This window comes from Trachemys scripta, chromosome 9 (genome assembly GCF_013100865.1).
Source record: "Trachemys scripta elegans isolate TJP31775 chromosome 9, CAS_Tse_1.0, whole genome shotgun sequence".
NCBI classification, from domain to species: domain Eukaryota; kingdom Metazoa; phylum Chordata; order Testudines; family Emydidae; genus Trachemys; species Trachemys scripta.
Window position 1 is genome coordinate 103705945 of NC_048306.1, and position 20570 is coordinate 103726514.

General features: G+C 41.6%; 1 protein-coding gene across 1 annotated transcript in view; it reads left to right on the forward strand.

The window, feature by feature from the left end:
* Nucleotides 1-4: 4 nt before the first annotated feature.
* DLG1 (discs large MAGUK scaffold protein 1) overlaps nt 5-20570 on the forward strand; it is a gene marked incomplete at its 5' end in the record, with an annotated part of 351805 nt that continues 331239 nt past the window's right edge. Inside the window, 2 exon segments of the mRNA XM_034780811.1 lie at nt 5-327; nt 998-1129. Coding sequence (XP_034636702.1) covers nt 309-327; nt 998-1129 — 151 coding nt within the window.

The following is a 20570-nucleotide window of genomic DNA, read 5'->3' on the forward strand; positions in this document are numbered from 1 at the left end:
GTAGCCGCCGCCGCCTGAGCTCCGAGGCGGCTGCCCCGTCCCGGCTCCGCTCCGGACCCCCGGGGTCTGGTCTCGACCTGCCCGCGGGTGTGGGGGAAGGCTCCTCCGAGCCCGGCGGGACCGGGCAGAGCGCGGGCCGCCCGCCGCAGTCCTAGCCCGCGCTGTCGGGTCTCGCTGCCGGTCTTTGTCCCGCGCAAAGTTTGGGAGGGCGGCGGACGGGCGCTCCCTGCCCGAGCCGAGCGGCCGGAGTCCGGCTGTGCCTTACTCGCCGGGGTCGCTTCGGGCGCGGGCTGCTGCTGCGGAGCACCATGCCTGTCCGGAAGCAAGGTGAGACCCCGCGGCCCCCCGCGCGGCGGGAGCTCCGCCGGCCGCGTGCAGCCGCTGCGTCCCGCAAACTTTCTCCTGGCGCTGGGTGGGTGCAGCGCGGAGTGACCCGAGCAGTTGTTTAAACTGGCGTTGGTTGACAGCTGCCCCTGCATGCGGATATGCTGCGCGCATTTCCCCTGCTAATGCAAATGTTTGTTTCGTATGCGAGTGGTTTCACTCTAGTCTTTTTCTTTCACGTAATACAGAGTCTGACCTGTGTTTGTACTGGGGAAATCTGTGTCAGCCAAGCAGAAATCTGCACATCCCCCTTTGTGACTCTCAAGTTTGAAGCTGTGCAGATTGTTACTGAAATCCTTTGATCAGATGAGTCAGTTACGGAGTAGGCAGCTCTATAGTGTTATCAGATGTGCACGTGGGCAACGTAATTCTTTCATTAAAAAAACTGCTTTAGAAAAATCTTCTGCCTTTTTGAAAAAAACACGTCTGCTTGTGCAATTTATAAACTGGTAATAAAGAACTTCTGAGGAACTTGGTAGTTATTTAAGTTGGGTTAATGAGGGTGTGATGTAAAGAATTGCTGTATTGACTGAAGTTGGTGCAGTTCTGATAGTTTTCCCCTTATGTTATGGTGGTGTTTAGTATTCATTTTTTGTTTTATTTTTGCTTGCAGATACCCAGCGAGCTCTGCGCCTCCTGGAGGAATACCGCTCCAAATTGAGCCAAAGTGAGGACAGACAGCTGAGAAACTCCATAGAGCGTGTCATTACTATCTTCCAGAGCAACCTTTTCCAGGCTTTGATAGGTAGTTGTCAAAACTTTTTCTTATACTCTATTCCAGTTTTTGCTCGCAGCCTTAGATATACATACTGACTGGTATGATGGACAGCTTATAACAGGTACTTTTAGTGTGACTCTTGATGTAACAGATTTAAATGGAAAAGATTTAAATTACCAAGGTTCTGTTGTAGAAATGTAGGGGCAATCAGAATACGCAGAACTGTGTTTTCAACATTTTCTTTAAAAGCACGCATGTACTTGTTGTTTTTTCCCTGCTTCTTTTCCTCTGACAAACTAGTCTTGCTTTGAGTTTGTCACATTAAAGAAAAGCTTGTGACAATGACCTCATCTTCATTGCCAACTTCCATTTCAGAAGTCCTCTACCAACACAAGTTTAAATTTCTGAATTGGAACAGTTCAGACCTTTTTTCTTGTACTTCTCTTTGCTAGTCAGTTGGGGGCAGTCTATCTTGTGGTGAAAGGCTAAGCCAAGCTTTGAGGGACACATGTACCAAGGTTCATTAGTGGGTCAGACCTCTGAAGCTTTACACGTAGAGGCATTTGGGGTTATACAATAAGTAAACCCTTTTGAACTTCTCTGTAGTATTTTAATTGGAAGACTTAGTATTGGCTAGCAGACTTATAATTCTTTTTCCCATTGGAAGTCCCTAAAATAAAATTCTACCTTTTGATCCCTCTCTCCAGCAAACAAAAAATTGCTTTTTCTAACTGCTCCCACTCAGAGACCTAATGACTTTCCTTCAGGCCAAAGCAGCTGAATGTGGCTCAAAACCATTCCGTGCCACTCCTTGCAACTGATCAGAGGTTCACAGCAATATAGGACAAGACAATTGATTGCTGTCTGCTTTGGTTCTTAGGGCCTAAACTCTGGTCTCTTGCATGGCAGTTGTTGGCCTTCGATATTGTAGCTTGTGAACAATGGTGCTTTTTTTCATTTCTGCTCTCACACTATCCACATCTTAAGTGAGAAAGCAGTCTTATCAGCTTTGTAGTAACTGGGTAAAACTTTAATCTGGATCTGATGTCACGTTATATAAAAGAGAAGTAAAATGCACTTCTTATGTTTGCAAGAGGAGGAAGCAAAGATATGTTGCTGCGAGTGGCACTAACCAGATGGCGTGTAGCATTTATAGTAAGGGTCTGTCAATGTTCTTTTATGAATCACTTTGCAGGGCTTTATAGCTAGTCCTGTTCAGATCAAATATGGTGAAACTGCTTGGCGCACAAGTTAGAGAGACAAAGTGGGTGAGGTAATATCTTTTATTGGACCAACTTTGTCGGTTGGTGAGAGAGACAACCTGGGTCTGACATGGCTATAACTACACTGCATACAACACGGCGCACAAATTGTCAGCTCAAATGCATCGGTGATTTAGATAATAGTATAGAGAGTACACTTATAAAGTTTGCAGACGATACCAAGCTGGGAGGGGTTGCAAGTGCTTTGGACGATAGAATTAAAATTCAAAATGATCTGGAGAAATGGTCTGGAGTAAATAGGATGAGATTCAATAAGAACAAATACAGAGTACTCCATTTAGGAAGGAACAATCAGTTGCACACATACAAAATGGGAAATGACTGCCTAGGAAGGAGTACTGCGGAAAGGGATCTGGGGGTCATAGTAGACCATAAGCTAAATATAAGTCAACATTGTAACACTGTTGCAAAAAAAAACTTAAAAGTGAACATCATTCTGGGATGTATTAGCAGGAGTGTTGTAAGCAAGACACGAGAAGTAATTCTTCCACTCTACTCTGTGCTGATTAGGCCTCAACTGGAGTATTGTATCCAGTTCTGAGCACCACATTTCAGGAAGGATGTGGACAAATTGGAGAAAGTCCAGTGAAGAGCAACAAAAATGATTAAAGGTTTAGAAAACATGACATATGAGGGAAGATTGAAGAAATTGGGTTTTAGTCTGGAAAAGAGAAGACTGAGAGGGGACGTAACAGTTTTCAAGTACATAAAAGGTTGTTACAAGGAGGAGGGAGAAAAATTGTTCTTAACTTCTGAGGATAGGACAAGAAGCAATGGGCTTAAATTGCAACAAGGGAGGTTTAGGTTGGACATTAGGAAAAACTTCCTAACTGTCAGGGTGATTAAGCACTGGAATAAATTGGCTGGGAATGGTGAACCGCAGCCACTGGGAGCTGCGGATGGTCTTGCCTGCGGGCAATCAATGTAAACAGTGTCTCGCGGCCCACCAACGGATTACCCTGATGAGCCGCAGGATGCCCACTGCTGGTCTAGATAATACTTAGTCCTGCCATGAGTGCAGGGGACTGGACTAGATGACCTCTCAAGGTCCCTTCCAGTCCTATGATTCTATGATATCTGGAATTTTTTTAATGAATGAGAAAAACAATGTAGTGTCTTTTGGATGATGATTCTGTATAGTTCTAGCATTCATCCTTTCTCCACTACTGTAAAAGTAATTGAGTTAATAGGATCACCTCGCATCCCTTTGTGTGAAGTCATTGTAGCACATACAGCTGTTCAGGAACTGCCTGCTCCACAACAGGTAAGAGAGAAATAGTGTGTCATTCTTCACTTGGAATTTCATTGTTTTTATGAGATGCAATCTAGATCCAAAGATGAGGAAATTCATGCCTTTAAGAATGTTCTATGAATTTTAATGGAGTCTCATTTTTAAATGATTTTTTTAATTTAGCAAACAAACTTTAGCCATTTTGATTGTAAAGATAAAGATTGCTGTCTGTGGAGGTGGAATGAACCTTCAGTTTTTCCCTTCTGGAGAGTTTTTATTGTAAATTTTCTCATGCAGATTGATCCTGCAGTACCTTAATACCTCTAAGGCTATGTCTACAATACCACATATGATGGTATAACTTACGTCACTCAGGCTGTGAATAAGCCATCCCCCTGAATTGGGAGATGTCTTTAGCCATTGTGAAGATTCCAAATGGCGGACTACATATGGAATCAGGTGAAAACTGTATTTCTAGGAGTAAGTGTTTTACTGAAGAATTCCAAATTAAAACAGCGAGGTAGTTAAGCAAATATTTATCTCTAGTTTAGAGAGTTCTGTGAAATGCTTTTATTTAGACTTTCTTTAATTGCCATTTCCCAGAAACCAATCCAGTTAGGCCTATCTTTCCATAGTGGATTCTGATAACATTAAATTAATATAAATATAATGACCTTAATGTCAGTTTGAAAATGAATGGTGTAGTTTAAATTGACATTCATGATGGATTAGCTTTTCTCAATATAAGTAACTTGTCTTATTTAGTTTCAGATTTGTTAGTCTCTAAGGTGCCACAAGTACTCCTCATTGTTTTTTCTCTTAGTTTGTGTTTTCTTAGTTGTATTTAGAATAGCCTTTTGTAGCTACTCTGAGTAGTTTATTATGGTTCAGTTTATTAAGTGGTAGGGGGAGAAGGGATAGGATTTGTTAACCTTAGTTTGATTAAAAATTTGATGTCCATCTGAGCTTAATTAGATGGAAGGCTAGAGGGAAGAATTTGTGTATATTTACATAACTGGTCTAATGCTACCAGGAAAGAGAGAGAATGATTTCTGCTTATAAACTGAGAGAAAATCATTTTTTGTAATAACCCAAACATGTTTATTTTGTTTAATGGCATTTCTGCTTTAGCAAGACTACTTAATGGAAATGGTCTTCTGGAAATGCTACTCTTTTATAACTGTAGGAGACAGTTTTCTATTCGCTGAATTGTTCATTCTCCTGTGAGTGGATTCCGGAAGTGCTCCTTTGCTTTACATCTGTGCTGAAGAAAAAGGAAAGTGGAACTTTAGAGTGCTCTTTCTATACCAGGACAGTAGAGAGCTGGCTCTGTTGCCTCTCTTTTTCCATCAGTTTTGTTCTCCAACTCCAATCAAAATAACACAGCAATTTTAAGTCATTTTTTAGCTAAGAACATGTAGACTGAGTTAACAACATAAGAAAGGCCATACCGGGTCAGACAAAAGGTCCATCTAGCCCAGTATCCTGTCTACCGACAGTGGCCATTACCAGGTGCCCCAGAGGGAGTGAACCTAACAGGCAATGATCAAGTGATTTCTCTCCTGCCATCCATCTCCACCCTCTGACAGACAGAGGCTAGGGACACCATTCCTTACCCGTCCTGGCTAATAGCCATTAATGGACTTAACCACCATGAATTTATCCAGTTCTCTTTTAAACTCTGTTATAGTCCTAGCCTTCACAACCTCCTCAGGTAAGGAGTTCCACAGGTTGACTGTGTGCTGTGTGAAGAAGAACTTCTTTGTATTTGTTTTAAACCTGCTGCCTATTAATTTAATTTGATGACCCCCTAGTTCTTGTATTATGGGAATAAGTAAATAACTTTTCCTTATCCACTTTCTCCACATCACTAATATATAATATATTTTAAATATATTTTCTTTTTAATTCTTCACCTTCAGAGAAAACATTTTTAGTTGTTGAAAGTTCAGCTACTACATCTGGAATCCACATAGGTGGGCCCTTATGCCCAGGCAGAAGCCCACCAACTTCACTTGGACTTGGCATTGGGCATAAGGCAGTGTTTTTCAAACTGTGGGTCATGACCCACTACTGGGTTGTGGCATGTAAGGAGCTGGGTCGCCTTGCTCTGTTCAGCACCGCTGACCAGGACGTTAAGTCCCATCGGTGGTGCTGCCCAGCTAAGGCAGCTAGTGCCTATCTTTACCGACGCTGTGCTGTGCCCCAGAAGCGGCCAGCAGCGGGTCCAGTTTCTAGGCGGGGGGCCACGGGCTCTGCGTGCTGCCTAGGCCCCGAGCACTGGCTCCGCACTCCCATTGTCCGGCAATCGGCCAATGGGAACTGGGGAGGGGATGGGGGTATGTGCCTGTGGGTGAGAGTCGCGCAGAGCTGCTTGTGTTCCTCCGCCTTGGAGCCAGACCGGCTGCTTCCAGGGAGCAGCGCGATCTGCGGTGCACCCTGGCTGCACCGCTGACCGGGAGCCGCTGAAGGTAAGTCCGCGCCCCAACCCCACATCTCAATCCCCTGCCCCAGCCCTGAACCACCCCTTCCCGCGCCCCAACCCCCTCATCCCTGGCCCCACCCAGAGCCTGCACCCCCAGCCCAGAGCCCTGACCCCCTCCCCCACCCCAACCCTCTGCCTCAGCCCTGAGCCCTCCCCACGACCTGGAACCCCTCTTGCACCCCAAACCCCCCTCATTCCTAGCCCAGAGCCCTGACCCTCTCCCCCACCCTGCCCCAGCCTTGAGGCCCCCCGAAACCCGGAGCCCCTCCTGCACCCCAAACCCCTCAGCCCCAGTTCTGTTGGATCATGGGCATCAACAATTTTCTTCAACTGGTCCCCAGAAAAAAAGTTTGAAAACCACTGGCATAAGGTATGCCTTGTGGATGCTGCCTTTGCAGGATCAGGACCTAATTGATTTTACACTGTGTTATCAAATGTACACTGAAAAAGTTTTTTTCCCCCCTTAGATTGTTAAAGTAATCTTAGCTGAAGCAAGGAAAAATAAGTTAGTGTCACTTTGACTTGTAAATGAAATTACTAACAAAAAAATCAAACAAATCCAGGTTTTATAATAAAAATATTATTTTTGGATATTCTGTTCAATTCATAAAGGAGTACATCCAATGTTTTGGGTTATGTGAGAAACATAATCTGAGAAACAAAACTATTGTAAAATGCTGGCTTCACTCATATAAATTAGCTGACCACAGGCAGTGTTTATCTGAAACTTGGTAAGAAACACGAAACTTCCGTAATGGGATTGTAAGTCTTTACAGAATGAAGATGTACAGGTACAACTGTTGGGTGAGAAGCTTGGCCCAAATATTCTCCCCAGCTGCTGGAATTTGTACAAGAGTTCTGGCCTTGTGCCCCATTTGAGAGTTCAATCTTCTGTATCAGCCTCTGTCTAGTGCAGGGGTTCTCAACCTTTTTCTTTCTGAGGTCCCCCCAACGTGCTATAAAAACTACACGGCCTACCTGTGCCAAACAAGAAGTTTTCTGCATATAAAACTCAGGGCCAGCATTAGGGGGTAGCAAGCAGGGCAGTTGCTTGGGGCCCCGCTACATTGCTCAGGCTTGGGCTTCAGCTCTAGGCGGCAGGGCTCAGGGCCCTGGGCTTCAGCCCCACACAGTGTAGCTTCAGCTTTGTACCCTGGGCCCCAGCTAGTCTGATGCTGGCCCTGCTTGGTGACCCCCCCAGCCCCCTGAAACCTGCCCTGAACCCCTGGTTGAGAACCACTGGTCTAGTGGATATTGTAAATCTTAAACTCCTTCAATCTTTAGCTGCTGGGCACCCTCACCAGAACCTTACGTAATGAGGGACAGTCTGATCTATGCTATTCCCTTCCTCTAAGCTGCTATGCCATGTCTACACTAGGATAAAAAGATGCATTAACGAAACATGTTAGGAAAAAATATGTTAATTTTAACATATTTCATTAACGCATCTTTTTACCTTAGTGTAGACATAGCTCTAGTTGCTACAACTGAAAGGAGGGGGAAGAAGCCTCAGTAGTTTACTATTCTCCTCTTCTATGAATGATTCCAGTGCCTGCATTTGCTATTCATAGCTTTACCAAGAAGCAGTATAATTAAACTACAGACAGTTTGAAGTGAAATAGATTCAGACTGGAAGTAATTCATAAATTTTTCACAGTGAGGATCATTAACTATTGGAGCAGGATTTACCAAAGGATGTGGTGAATTCTCCATCACTTGAGGTCTTTAACTCAAGACTTGATGTCTTTCTAAATAAAAGATTGCTGTACTTCTACCAGAAATTACTGGGCTTGATGCAGGAATCAGTGGGTGAAATTCTGTTGCATCAGCAGGTGACTAGATAATTATACATAGGGTTGTGAAATACCAGCAATTAGAATAACCAGTCCCGTTAATTTTGTTTAGCTGCTGTTTGCTAAAGCTGTGAACCACAAAGCACTGGATCTGGCTGTCTGCAGACAGAGGAAGAGATACTGCATTGTTTCATGTTGAAAGTGTCTTTGCATCTGTAAGAGCTGGAAACTTAAGCTTTTATTTAAAACAAAAAATGATCTATAGAAATTTGTGGTAGAGGGTTTCACACTCCAGTGAGCTTCTCATTCATGGAAGAGTGGATTTTTAAATTCTGTTTTTTTGTCTTAAAACTGTAATTAAGATAGTTTCTTGATGTTGTTAGGATTGGAAGATTGAGAAACTTTCTGATATTTCTTTCTCTTACTCACACGTTCAAGTATGTTAGGTCAAAAGATAAATCATTATTTAAAAACTCAGTAAATATTTTAAGGATTGAGTATGGGATCCTCTTTGCTACAATTTCATTCAACAGTAAAAATTATCAAACTGTTCTTGAGGTTCTGTTTGCCAGCTGACCATAGGTGTGGCTTCTTCATTTTTTAGCTTGTAGGCAATACAGTATTTGCATTGTCATAACTTATGCTACTACTGTATTTGTGTTTGACATGCTGCTTCTTTTGTTCTAACAGCTTGTACTTGCAGATTATGTGGAACTACTGGGGGATGTCTATATTAGAGACTTTTGCACAGGGGTAGGTACACTTGTGCAAACCCATAGGCCTTGTCTAGGATAGGGAAAAATATGTTTTAAATTAGGTATCCTAACATGATTTGAAATAAGAACAGGAGTACTTGTGGCACCTTAGAGGCTAACAAATTTATTAGAGCATAAGCTTTCGTGGGCTACTGCCCACTTCTTCGGATGCATATATGCAGTAGCCCATGAAAGCTTATGCTCTAATAAATTTGTTAGTCTCTAAGGTGCCACAAGTACTCCCGTTCTTTTTGCGGATACAGACTAACACGGTTGCTGCTCTGAAACCTGTCATGATTTGAAATCTACTTAGCAGCTAGTGTAACCAAGGTAAAATCTTTAAAATCATAGTAGTTGGTTTTGATGTATCAGGGATTTTTGCACAGGTGTAGCTAGTTACTAAGGACAAGTCCCAGGTTACAAAGGGAAGACAGTTGCATTGGATAGAACTGGTATTGATCCATTCTTTTTGTGCACTTTTAGTCAGGGGCCTGTTATAATCAAGATAGTTAGATTACTGAAAACACCTTTGTAAGTAATTCTCTGATTAGAATGATAAGCAATGAGCCCTTGAGTTTTGTGTTAGGATGTGTGGGAGAGGAAGGATTTGCAGGTGTTCAGCATCTCTCAGAATCAGCCCATTGATCTGAGAAGTGTGTGTTTAAAAAAACAACAACCCTATTTGCAATTTCTTTCTAGGTGCATTAACTCTTGTTTTCATGTTTTTTTTTTTTTTACCTATTATTAAAAAGCATCAGTAAAGCTAAAGAAATTACCACTAGAATCTAAGGCTTTGTCTACGCCGGAAACTGAACGACAAAACTTCTGTTGTTCAAGGGTGTGAACAGAGCTTTTTCGGCTGCCGACAAAGCTACCGCCGCTTTGTTGGGGGTAGAAGGTTTTTTTTCGGTGGGAGAGCTCTCTCCTGCCAACAAACAGCGGCTACACTGCGCGCCTTTCAGCGGCACGGCTGTTGCAGCACAGCCGTGTTGCTAAATGGTGCAATAGTGTAAACAAAGCCTTTGGCCTTGTCTCTATTCAGTGTTGCACGGGTTGAACTAAAGGTGTGATTTAAAAAAAAAAAAAAAGTTAAACTGGTGCAAAATCCTGCCTTGATTCTCTATTGATTTAAGGTATATTAAGTGTCCACAAGGGTTTTACTTCAGTTTAACTAAATTGCTTTTGAAGCCAATTTAATGTGAAATCAGTATGAATATCTGAATATAGATAGAATCATAGAATATCAGGGTTGGAAGGGACCTCAGGAGGTCATCTAGTCCTGTCTCCTGCTCAAAGCAGGACCAATCCCCAACTAAATCATACCAGCCAGGTCCTTGTCAAGCCTGACTTTAAAAACCTCTAAGGAAGGAGATTCCACCACCTCCCTAGGTAACCCATTCCAGTGCTTCACCACCCTAAAAGTTTTTCCTAATAGCCAACGTACTCTTAATTTAAAAGCAACATGGATCTGTTTCCTTCTTTTCCTCTGTAGGAATTAATGTTTATCTGAAAAGTTCAACTTTAAAAAAGTATCTTTAGTATACTGACTAGATGACTGGAAAAAATAACTCCAGAGCATGCCTGCAATTCTGAGTCAGTTATAAGTCTCAAATCTATAGCTGAAGTAACATTAAGGTTGGTGTAACCCTGGGTGGTTTGATTTTAAAATCAAGCTAATGTAAATCACCAGTTTTAATCAGCAAGCAGGAAACCTTGGTTTAAATGATGTTAAACTTGATCTGCATTTGTACTTTTTAGTGAAGAAAGGGTCATTCTGTGGGTTGGTATAATCGTTAAAACATGTTGATTTACAACCAGATATACCTTAACTCTAATGTTAGCACATCTTTTTTGCTAAGCAGGAGGATACACTTCGCTTATATGCATATATTTAAATAATTTTATAGTTGAACATCCATTTATTCAGATTTGTATTTTTTATCTTTGTAAATCATTCACTGGGTATTATGTCATTCACTAACATTCATACATTGTTTGCGAAGAGTACATGTTTATAATACAGTAGGAAAGGGATAGTTATATACCATAAGTGCACATTAATAAAGCCATGATATTTTATGCACTCATATACAAATCATTATGTGTATATATAATACTAAAAGCATATCAGAAGCATCTAAAACTTGGGAGACTATTAATGTTTCCACTGAAATTTCATGTCCAAAGAAACCTATAATGACAATAGCACTTTTCAGTGGTGAGCCTTACACAGAAAAGAGGACAGACTTTAGGTTACCAAACTTACATTAAAAAAACACAAGGAAATGCAGAATTTAGGGTTAAATTTGAATCTGAACTCACTCTATTTTATCTAGGTATTGCATGTGTTTCAGAAACAGGCTGCATAATATTCTGTTCAGTAGCTATGCCCATCAGTGCGGTACCTAAGAACAGAACGTAAGAACGGCCATACTGGGTCAGACCAATGGTCCATCTAATCCAGTATCCTGCTTTCTGACAGTGGCTGGTACCAGATGCTTCAGAGGGAATGAACATAGCAGGACAATTATCAAGTCCATCCACTGTCTTCTAGTTCCAGCTTCTGGCAGTCAGAGGTTTAGGGACATGTAGAGCCTGGGGTTGCATATCTGATATAAGCAACAGAGTGCCCTGTGGCACCTTTGAGACTAACAGAAGTATTGGGAGCATAAGTCTCAAAGGTGCCACAGGACCCTCTGTTGCTTTTTACAGATTCAGACTAACACGGCTGCCCCTCTGATATCTGATATAATAGATGATATGTCCAGAAGACCAACTTCTCTCTGAACTTCCCTGATTTATTGTGTTCACATAAGGGTGGATAAAACTGATATTTTTTAAAATCAGATTTTTATTCTAATTTAAATAAAAATCCAATTTAAATTATTTTTATTTTAAAAATAAACCTGTTCAATTAAATTTGAAGTTATGAAAACCCACGTTAATGGCTAAACTTAGTATAATTTATTAAAATCATTTAAATAAATAAAAATATATGGCGCATCAATGAGCCCTCAAATTTTAATGAGTTAAAGGATGCTGCTTTTTTATTATATACACAACTAGGAGGGAACATTTTTTATTTCTGAGGTCAACTCAAGCATTATTAATGTCTCAATATTATGAACTGCAAAGTATCAATATTCTTTTCAGTCTTTACAATGGCAGAAAGGCAGATATTTACATTTTTCCAAATGTAAATATTATCAATTTCTGTTGCACAGAAATGCTTTTGCCTTAATTACTTTTGGTTTTAGTTTAACTAGCAGAGTCCTTTATTTGGACTAGTACATTCAAAATTGAGAAACCAACTTGGAGTTGAAAAAGCAGGAAATCTTGTTTTCCTCTTCTAATCGAGGAATAAAACACAGGTGGGAGAGAAGATCTACTATTTCTAAAATCTTGAAGGACATGGGGCCAGATTTTCAAAGATATTTATTTTGGTGCCTAAAGATGCATGCAGGTGACTACTGGGATTTTCAAAAGCACCTAAGCAGGTTAGGTGCCTAACTACCATTGAAATCAATATGCATTAAGTTCCTAACCTGTTTAGGCACTTTTGAAAATCCCAGTAGGCACTTACTGGCATCTTTGGACACCTAAATACCTTTCAAGTATCAGAGGGGTAGCTGTGTTAGTCTGGATCTGTAAAAGCAGCAAAGAGTCCTGTGGCACCTTATAGACTAATAGACGTATTGGAGCATGAGCTTTCGTGGGTGAATACCCACTTCATCGAATGCATCTTTGCTGCTAAATACCTTTGAAAAACTGGCCCAATATGTCCAGAAACAGTTCACTAGCTACAGTTAATACTTCGTTTAATAAATCAGTTTTAAAAGTAAAATGTGTTTTGATATTGTTTTTTCTTGTTACCAGCACATTTAAGATACTTTTATTTAATTAACAAAAACAATTGGAAAGTGCTGTTTTTGAACATTAACTGATTTCCAGTTTTCATCCAAATTCAGCTAGACAAATCCAGGTTAAAAATCTTCATCTCCCACCAACAAAGCTACCTGCCCTTCATTGGAGGTGGTTTTATTTTGTTGGGGTAGGCGGATCTCTGCAGCTCTGAGCCCCCACAGGTGGTGGGGGCACCAGAGATCCCAGCCACCCCGCAGCTACCCAGCCCCTTCCCATTTTATCATGGATATTTTTAGTAAAAGTCAGGGACAGGTCAAGGGCTTCCATGAATTTTTCTTGATTGCCCATGATCTGCCCGTAGCCTTATATATTGTCAGTTAAAAACATATATGCATAAATGTGCACAGCAGTAGTAGTCAGTTTGGAAAAATAAAATTTATAAAAAGAGGTATGATATTCTGTAACTAAAGAGGTTACATGAAGCAACAGCAATTCCATTTTGCAATGCTAACATTGACGCTTTTTACACAAAAGACGGTGGGGGAGGGATGGGGATATATAGCTTTGTTGAGGAATTAGCTTTGAAAAGAATATTCCAGAGAGTTTAATTTCATGCACCTGCCTTCCCTTTTTATCCACTGGTCATGCTGACACAGTCACCTGCATTAAATAGATATTTTAAACTGGATGTAGGAGGTGGGGTAAGCACAAAGGATAGAATAGTGTAGGAGCAGTAGAGAGAGCTGAAATTTCTTCAGAACTTTTGACTGAATACCTTTGCAGGTTTTGGGAGTTTGTCTACTATTCTGACAGCCAATATGATTCTGCTTATACTTTGTCTACTAGTTCTTCATTATACTGAGCAGCTGAGAGCTTGGCAAATGCCACACATGTCTTGAATTGCCTGCCCTGAAATAACACACTGACCCTTTGGTCTTTTTGAAGCAGTGATCAATCTCAAGAAAAGTCATGGGTGCACATTATCTGCTCTCTGCTTTTTTCAGTGCAATAAAAAGATACACACAGAAAGCAAGACATTTAACTTGGAATGAATATTCTTTTTTTAAACGTATCATAGATATGAGGAATGCAAGAAAATTATGAAAGAATTAATTCACTGACACAGGAAAAGTACTTGGCCCCCTTATGTGAACAGTTTTGAAAATATGCAGGAGTTTTAGGAAGTTCCCACACCAGGAATCTATTTTTAAAACCATTTACATTTTGGTACAGTAATTGGTGTAAATGTTAGGAGGGTGGCTTGCTAACTTTAATTAATCACCATGTGTGTAATAGAAGCACAAGATGGGGTACTAGAGTTGGTGTCTGTGTACCCCCAAATCACGCTAGGGAACAGGATGACTGGTTACTTCTGGTTCCTTAAGCACCTACCTATAATGTGTAGGAAAAATACCCTGCATTATAATGGAGGACTTCAGTCTGAATGACACATGCTGGTAATCTCATGCTATCAGTACTAAAACATCCTTGAAATGTCTATATCAGGAATCGACAACCTTTGGCACGCAGCCCATCAGGGAAATCTGTTGACGGGCCAGGACAGTTTGTTTACCTGCAGCGTCTGCAGGTTCGGCCGATCGCAGCTCCCACTGGACGCGGTTCGCCGTTCCAGGCCAATGGGGGCTGCAGGAAGCGACGCGGGCTGAGGGATGTGCTGTCTGCTGCTTCCCGCAGCCCTCATTGGCCTGGAATGGTGAACTGCGGCCAGTGGGAGCTGCGATCAGCTGAACCTGCAGATGCTGCAGGTAAACAAACCGTCCCGTCCCACCAGCGGATTTCCCTGATGGGCCGCGTGCCAAAGGTTGCCAATTCCTGGTCTATATTATAAATGACTATTTTCTAACTCGGAAAGTGTTGCATCCAACATGGGGGAGATTTCGTCTTGACAGATAAAAGAGGAATTGATCACAGAACTAAAAATTGACAATAGTGTATCTACAAGTGATCATGACTTGATCACGTTTGCTATGTGCAAACATAAAGTCCAAACCTTATATATGTATAGAGACACGCACTTTGTTCTCTAAAAGGGCTAATTTCACAAAGCTGAAAACAATTATGAGCCAAATCAGCTGAAAGAGAGAATTTAATCAGAAAAATGTGAATGATTATTGGTAACTGCTTAATAACTCTTGATGCCGAAAAATCCACAATCAAGAAATCAACCTGGCTTAGGGAGGAAGTAATGCCGGCTATAAATATGTATTGGGGAGAATGCAGCGGGTGGTATTGAAGGGTGAACTGTCAAGTTGGAGGGAGGTTACCAGTGGAGTTCCTCAGGGTTCGGTTTTGGGACCCATTTTATTTAATCTGTTTATAACTGACCTTGGAACCGATTGCAGGAGTGGACTGATAAAGTTTGCGGATGATACGAAGGTGGGAGGCGTTGCCAATTCGGAGGAGGATAGGGATATTCTGCAGGGAGACTTGAATGAGCTTGTGAATTGGAGTATCAGGAATAGGATGAAATTTAATAGTGAAAAGTGTAAGGTGATGCATTTAGGGATGACTAACAACAATTTTAGTTACAAGCTGGGGACGCATTGGTTAGAAGTAACGGAAGAGGAGAAGGACCTAGGGGTCCTTGTAGACCGCAGGATGACTATGAGTCAACAATGTGACGTGGCGGTGAAAAAAGCCAATGCGGTCTTGGGATGCATTAGGCGAGGTATATTTAGTAGGGATAAGGAGGTGCTGCTTTCGTTGTATAAGGCGCTGGTGAGACCTCATTTGGAGTACTGTGTGCAGTTCTGGTCTCCCACGTTTAAAAAAGATGAACTTAAATTGGAACGGGTGCAGAGAAGGGCCACTAGGATGATCAGAGGAATGGAAAACCTGTCGTATGAAAGGAGACTGGAGGAGCTCGGGTTGTTTAGTCTGACAAAACGAAGGTTGAGGGGGGATATGATTGCTCTCTTTAAATGTATCAGAGGGATAAATACCAGGGAGGGAGAGGAATTATTCCATCTCAGTACTAATGTGGGCACGAGAACGAATGGATATAAACTGGCCGTAGGGAAGTTTAGGCTTGAAATTAGACGAAGGTTTCTGACCGTCAGAGGGGTGAAATATTGGAACAGCCTTCCGAGGGAAACGGTGGGGGCGAGGGACCTGTCTGGTTTTAAGATTAAGTTAGACAAGTTTATGGAGGGAATGGTTTAATGGTAAAACATATTAGCTGAGGAATACCAAGCAATGGTAGGTAAACAGTATAATGGCTAACAAGGGTCAGGCTGGAGACTCTTGCCTACATGCTCGGGGTCTTACTGATCGCCATATTTGGGGTCAGGAAGGAATTTTCCTCCAGGGTAGATTGGCTGAGGCCCTGGAGGTTTTTCGCCTTCCTCCGCAGCATGGGGTAGGGATCTCTAGCAGGAGGGTTCTCTGCCAATTGAAGTCACTAAGACACAAGATTTGGGGACTTCATCAGCAGAGTCAAGGAAAGGGTAGGGACGGTTTTGTGGCCTGCAGCATACAGGGGGTCAGACCAGATGATCATAATGGTCCCTTCTGACCTTTAAAGTCTATGAGTCTATGAGTGTTAAAAAAATGGAACAAAGGGGAAGTTGATAGTAACGAATATAAATCAGAAGTTGGGAATTGTATACAATTGATAAGGGGGAAAAAAGCACACAAGTAGAAATCTGTGGCCAGCAGAGTAAAGGACAAAAAGGATTTTTTAAAAAGCATATTAGGAACAAAAAAGTATCATAACAATGATATTTGCCCATTCCTAGATGGAAATGGTAGAATTGTCAATAATGCTGAAAAAGCAGAAGTGTTAAATAAGTATTTCTGTTCTGTATTTGAGGGGAAAAAGGTGTCACATGATGAAAGACTTTCCATTCCAGTTGTAAATGAGGAAGATTTTAAACAGCAGCTGATAAAGTTAAACACTTTTTAATCAGCAGGTCTCAATAACCTGCATTAAAGAGTTTTAAATGACCTGCGCCATTGACATTGATTTTTTGGTAACATTGGGGAAGTTTTGAAAGACGGGAAGAAAGCTGTTGATGTACCAATATTTAAAAAGAGTATATGGGATGACCCAAGTAATTATACACCGGTCAGCCTGACATTGATGCTGGACAGAAGAATGAAAGGAATGGTAGGCACTTGATTAATAAACAGTTATAGGAGGGTAATATAATTAATGCCAGTCAACATGTGTTTATGGAAAATAGATCCTGTCAATTTTGATACCTTTTTAAATGAGATGAAAAGTTTTGCTGATAAAGGTAATAGCATTGATGTAATGGACTTCTATAAGGTATTTGACTTTGTGATACATGACATTTTGATTAAAAAAACCCAGAATAAAACAAAATCAAAATGACTTCCATTAAATGGATTTAAAACTGGCTAATTAACAGGTCTCAAAAGAATTTGGTCCAGTAAAATATATGACCTCACCTACCTTGTCTCAAGTCTCAATGTAATTGTAAACAGGGGATCATCATTGAATAGGTGTGTTTCTAGATGGGGTCCCACAGGGACTTGTTCTTGGTCCTATGCTATTTTATTAATGACTAGGAAGAGAACATAAAATCATCACTGATAATATTTGCACACAACTCAAAGATTTGGGGAGTGATTAACGAAGAGGACAGGTCACAGATAAAGGGTGATCTGGATTGCTTGGTAAACTGTTCTCAAGCAAACATTATGCCTCGTAATATGGCTAAAATGTACGTGTATACATCTAGGAACAAAGAATGTAGGCAATACTTACAGGATGGGGGACTCTCTCCTTGGAAGCAGTAGACCCCTCTATCTGGGGGCTCATCGTGGATCACAAGCTAAATATGAGTAAACAGTGTAATGCTGTTGCAAAAAAAGCAAACATCATTCTGGGATGTATTATCAAGAGTATTGTAAGCAAGACACAAGAAGTAATTCTTCCACTCTACTCCGCGCTGATTAGGCCTCAACTGGAGTATTGTGCCCAGTTCTGGGTGCCACATTTCAGGAAAGATGTGGACAAATTGGAGAAAGTCCAGAGAAGAGCAACAAAAAAAATTAAAGATCTAGAAAACATGACCTATGAGGGAAGATTGAAAAAATTGGGTTTGTTTAGTATGGAGAAGAGAAGACTGTGAGGGGACTTGATAAGTTTTCAAGTGCATTAAAGGTTTGTACAAGGTGGAGGGAGAAAAATTGTTCTTAACTTCTGAGGGTAGGACAAGAAGCAATGGGCTTTAAATTGCAGCAAAGGAGGTTTAGGGTGGACATTAGGAAAAACTTCCTAACTGTCAGGGTGGTTATTTACTAGAATAAATTACCTAAGGAGGTTGTGGCATCTCCATCATTTGGGATTTTTAAGAGCAGGTTGGACAAACACCTGTCAGGGGTGGTCGAGATAATACTTAGTCCTTATTTGAAAACGGGCTCCTCAGTGTAGCAGACAAAGATCCAGTGGTTGGAAGTTGAAGCTAGACAAATTCAATCTGAAAATAAGATGTAAATTTTTAACACTGAGTATAACCATTGGAACATCTCACCAAGAGTTGTGGAGCATTTTCAATCTCTGGCAATATTAAAATCAAGTTGAGATTTTTTTCTAAAAGATGGGTTCTAGTTCAAACAGGAACTAATTTAGGGAAGGTCTATAGCCTGTGTTAGACAGGAGGTCATATTAGATGATTGCAGTGGTCTCTTCTGGCCTTGGAATCTATGAACCCCTATTTTACAAGCTAATTGGGGATTGTGGAATTCATAAAATGAAGAAGTTCATAAAATTTAATGCCTACAGTAGATACAGCATGTAAGTAGAATGGTGCACTGCATTGCTTTAAAGTGATTTCCACTGCACTGAAGGTACTGGAATTTGAAGGGATATCAATTCTTCATTGACATCGCTTATGTGATTCCTCCCCCCCCCCCCCCGTCCCATCATCAGGGAAAAATGGTTTGAATAATTCATAAGATTGTTTTTGTTTGTAAAATCGAGGTTCTGCTGTAGTTCGTTCCGTTGTGTCCATTTTTCATTATTGTCCATAGTTAGGTGGTGGTTTACTACATAATTGGACATTCTTTGCTACCATTTTCCTTTGTCATCTGCTTATGCAGTTTTTCTTCATGTATATTTTAATAAAAATGCATGTTTTGATAATTGGGGAAATACTTCTTTCACTGTCCCTTGTGTGCCATCTCAAACTAACCTGCGGCAGTGCGTTATTCAGTCACTTATAGATTAATTACTCCTGGAGGCATTCTGTGCCAAAAAATTAAAAATTGTGCGCCAAAAAAATTAAAAATTGTGCTCACAATATTTTAAAATTCTGCAAATTTTATTTGTTAAAATAACGCTACATAATCTTGCCTGTTTCAGTTATTTTGGTAATTTATTTCAAAATAGCTGTCAGTAAGTATGTCTGTAACAATAAAGACAGAGACACACAAATTCCCCCAGGAGTAGAGTTAAATCCCAATGACAATCCAGTTCCTATTTCTCTGGCCCTTCCCCTCCTGCCCCCCAGAGTCCAGCTGGGGGCAAGACACTCATAACACCTCCCCCACCAGCCCACTTGTGAGGGACCCCCCAACCATCACACCCAAACCCCCTCCTCCCCAGAGCCCAACCGGGGGAACCCCCAGCCCAGATACCCACACCCCCTCTTCCTCTGCAGAACCCAGCTGCAGGGTCCCCCCTTGCCCGGACACCTGTCCCCCAGAGCCCAGGGATCCAGAGGGAGAAACAGCCTGATGTTCGGTCCCAGGTTTGCACGGAATTTCCTGTGTGCTGCCCTCTCCTTCCCTCAGGGCATGCTGGGAACTGCAGATGCCAGGAACCCTCTAGCTCGCTCTCCATCCCCCCCTCAGCATTGTCTTCTATGTGCAAGCTGGGCTCTGCCAAGTTGAATGGCCCCTAGTGGCGGCTAGTAGCACTGCAGCCCATTTCTTGTGTGGGGGAGGAAATTCTGTGCACACAACCTTAATAGCTTCAAAATTCTTCATTGCGCAGTGGCGCAGAATTCCCCCAGGAGTGAGTAATTAATTTATAAAGTATAAGGCTACAAGGTACTATTAAATCATCTAGTCTAGGGGTAGGCAACCTATGGCACGTGTGCCAAAGGCGGCACACAAGCTGATTTTCAGTGGCACTCTCACTGCCTGGGTCCTGGCCACCAGTCCGGGGGGCTCTGCATTTTAATTTAATTTTAAATGAAGCTTCTTAAACATTTTAAAAACCCTATTTACTTTACATACAACAATAGCTTAGTTATAGATTATAGACTTATAGAAAGAGACCTTCTAAAAACGTTAAAATTACTGGCACGTGAAATCTTAAATCAGAGTGAATAAATGAAGACTCAGCATCCCACTTCTGAAAGGTTGCTGACCCCTGATCTAGTCTGACCTCCTGTATTTCACGGTGACTTAAATTTCATCCAGTTGCCCTTGTATTGAGCCCAGTAACTTGTGTTAGGCTAAAGGCAGGGCTGGCTCCAGGCACCAGCTTAGCAAGCAGGTGCCTGGGGTGGCCAGTGAAGGGGGCGGGGCGGGCAGGGCGGCATTTCTGGCTGTTCGGCGGTGGGGCCGTCACTCCCTCTCGGAGCGAAGGACCTGCCGCCGTAGAATGAAGCGGCTGTAGAGCTGCCGCCGTTTGCGATCATGGCCTCTTCCCCTGGCTAAAGGATATCTTCCAGAAAGGTATCCTGTGTTTCAATTACCTCCCCTGGTAGTTTCTTCCACTGGTTAATCACACTCGCTGTTAAAAATGTGTGCCTTATTTCTATTTGTTTATAAACCCTAATTTCAATTTGTCTGGATTCAGCACACCATCTTGTTGTCCTTCTGTCCTTTGCTGAATTCTGTCCGCTCTTTTTAATATGGAGTCACCAATGACTACTGCTTGCCACCTTTGGATGGTTGAAAACTCTTTTTTGTAGTTTCTTGCTTCATATCACAAGGATGAGTATGTCCCCTGTAACTTTGTTTTTGTTCCTTCAGTGATGGGCTCATCACTGATGAATAGCTGAATATTTGATAACAGTTCAATACTTCTAGCTGGGTTGAATGGCTTCTGTTTCTCT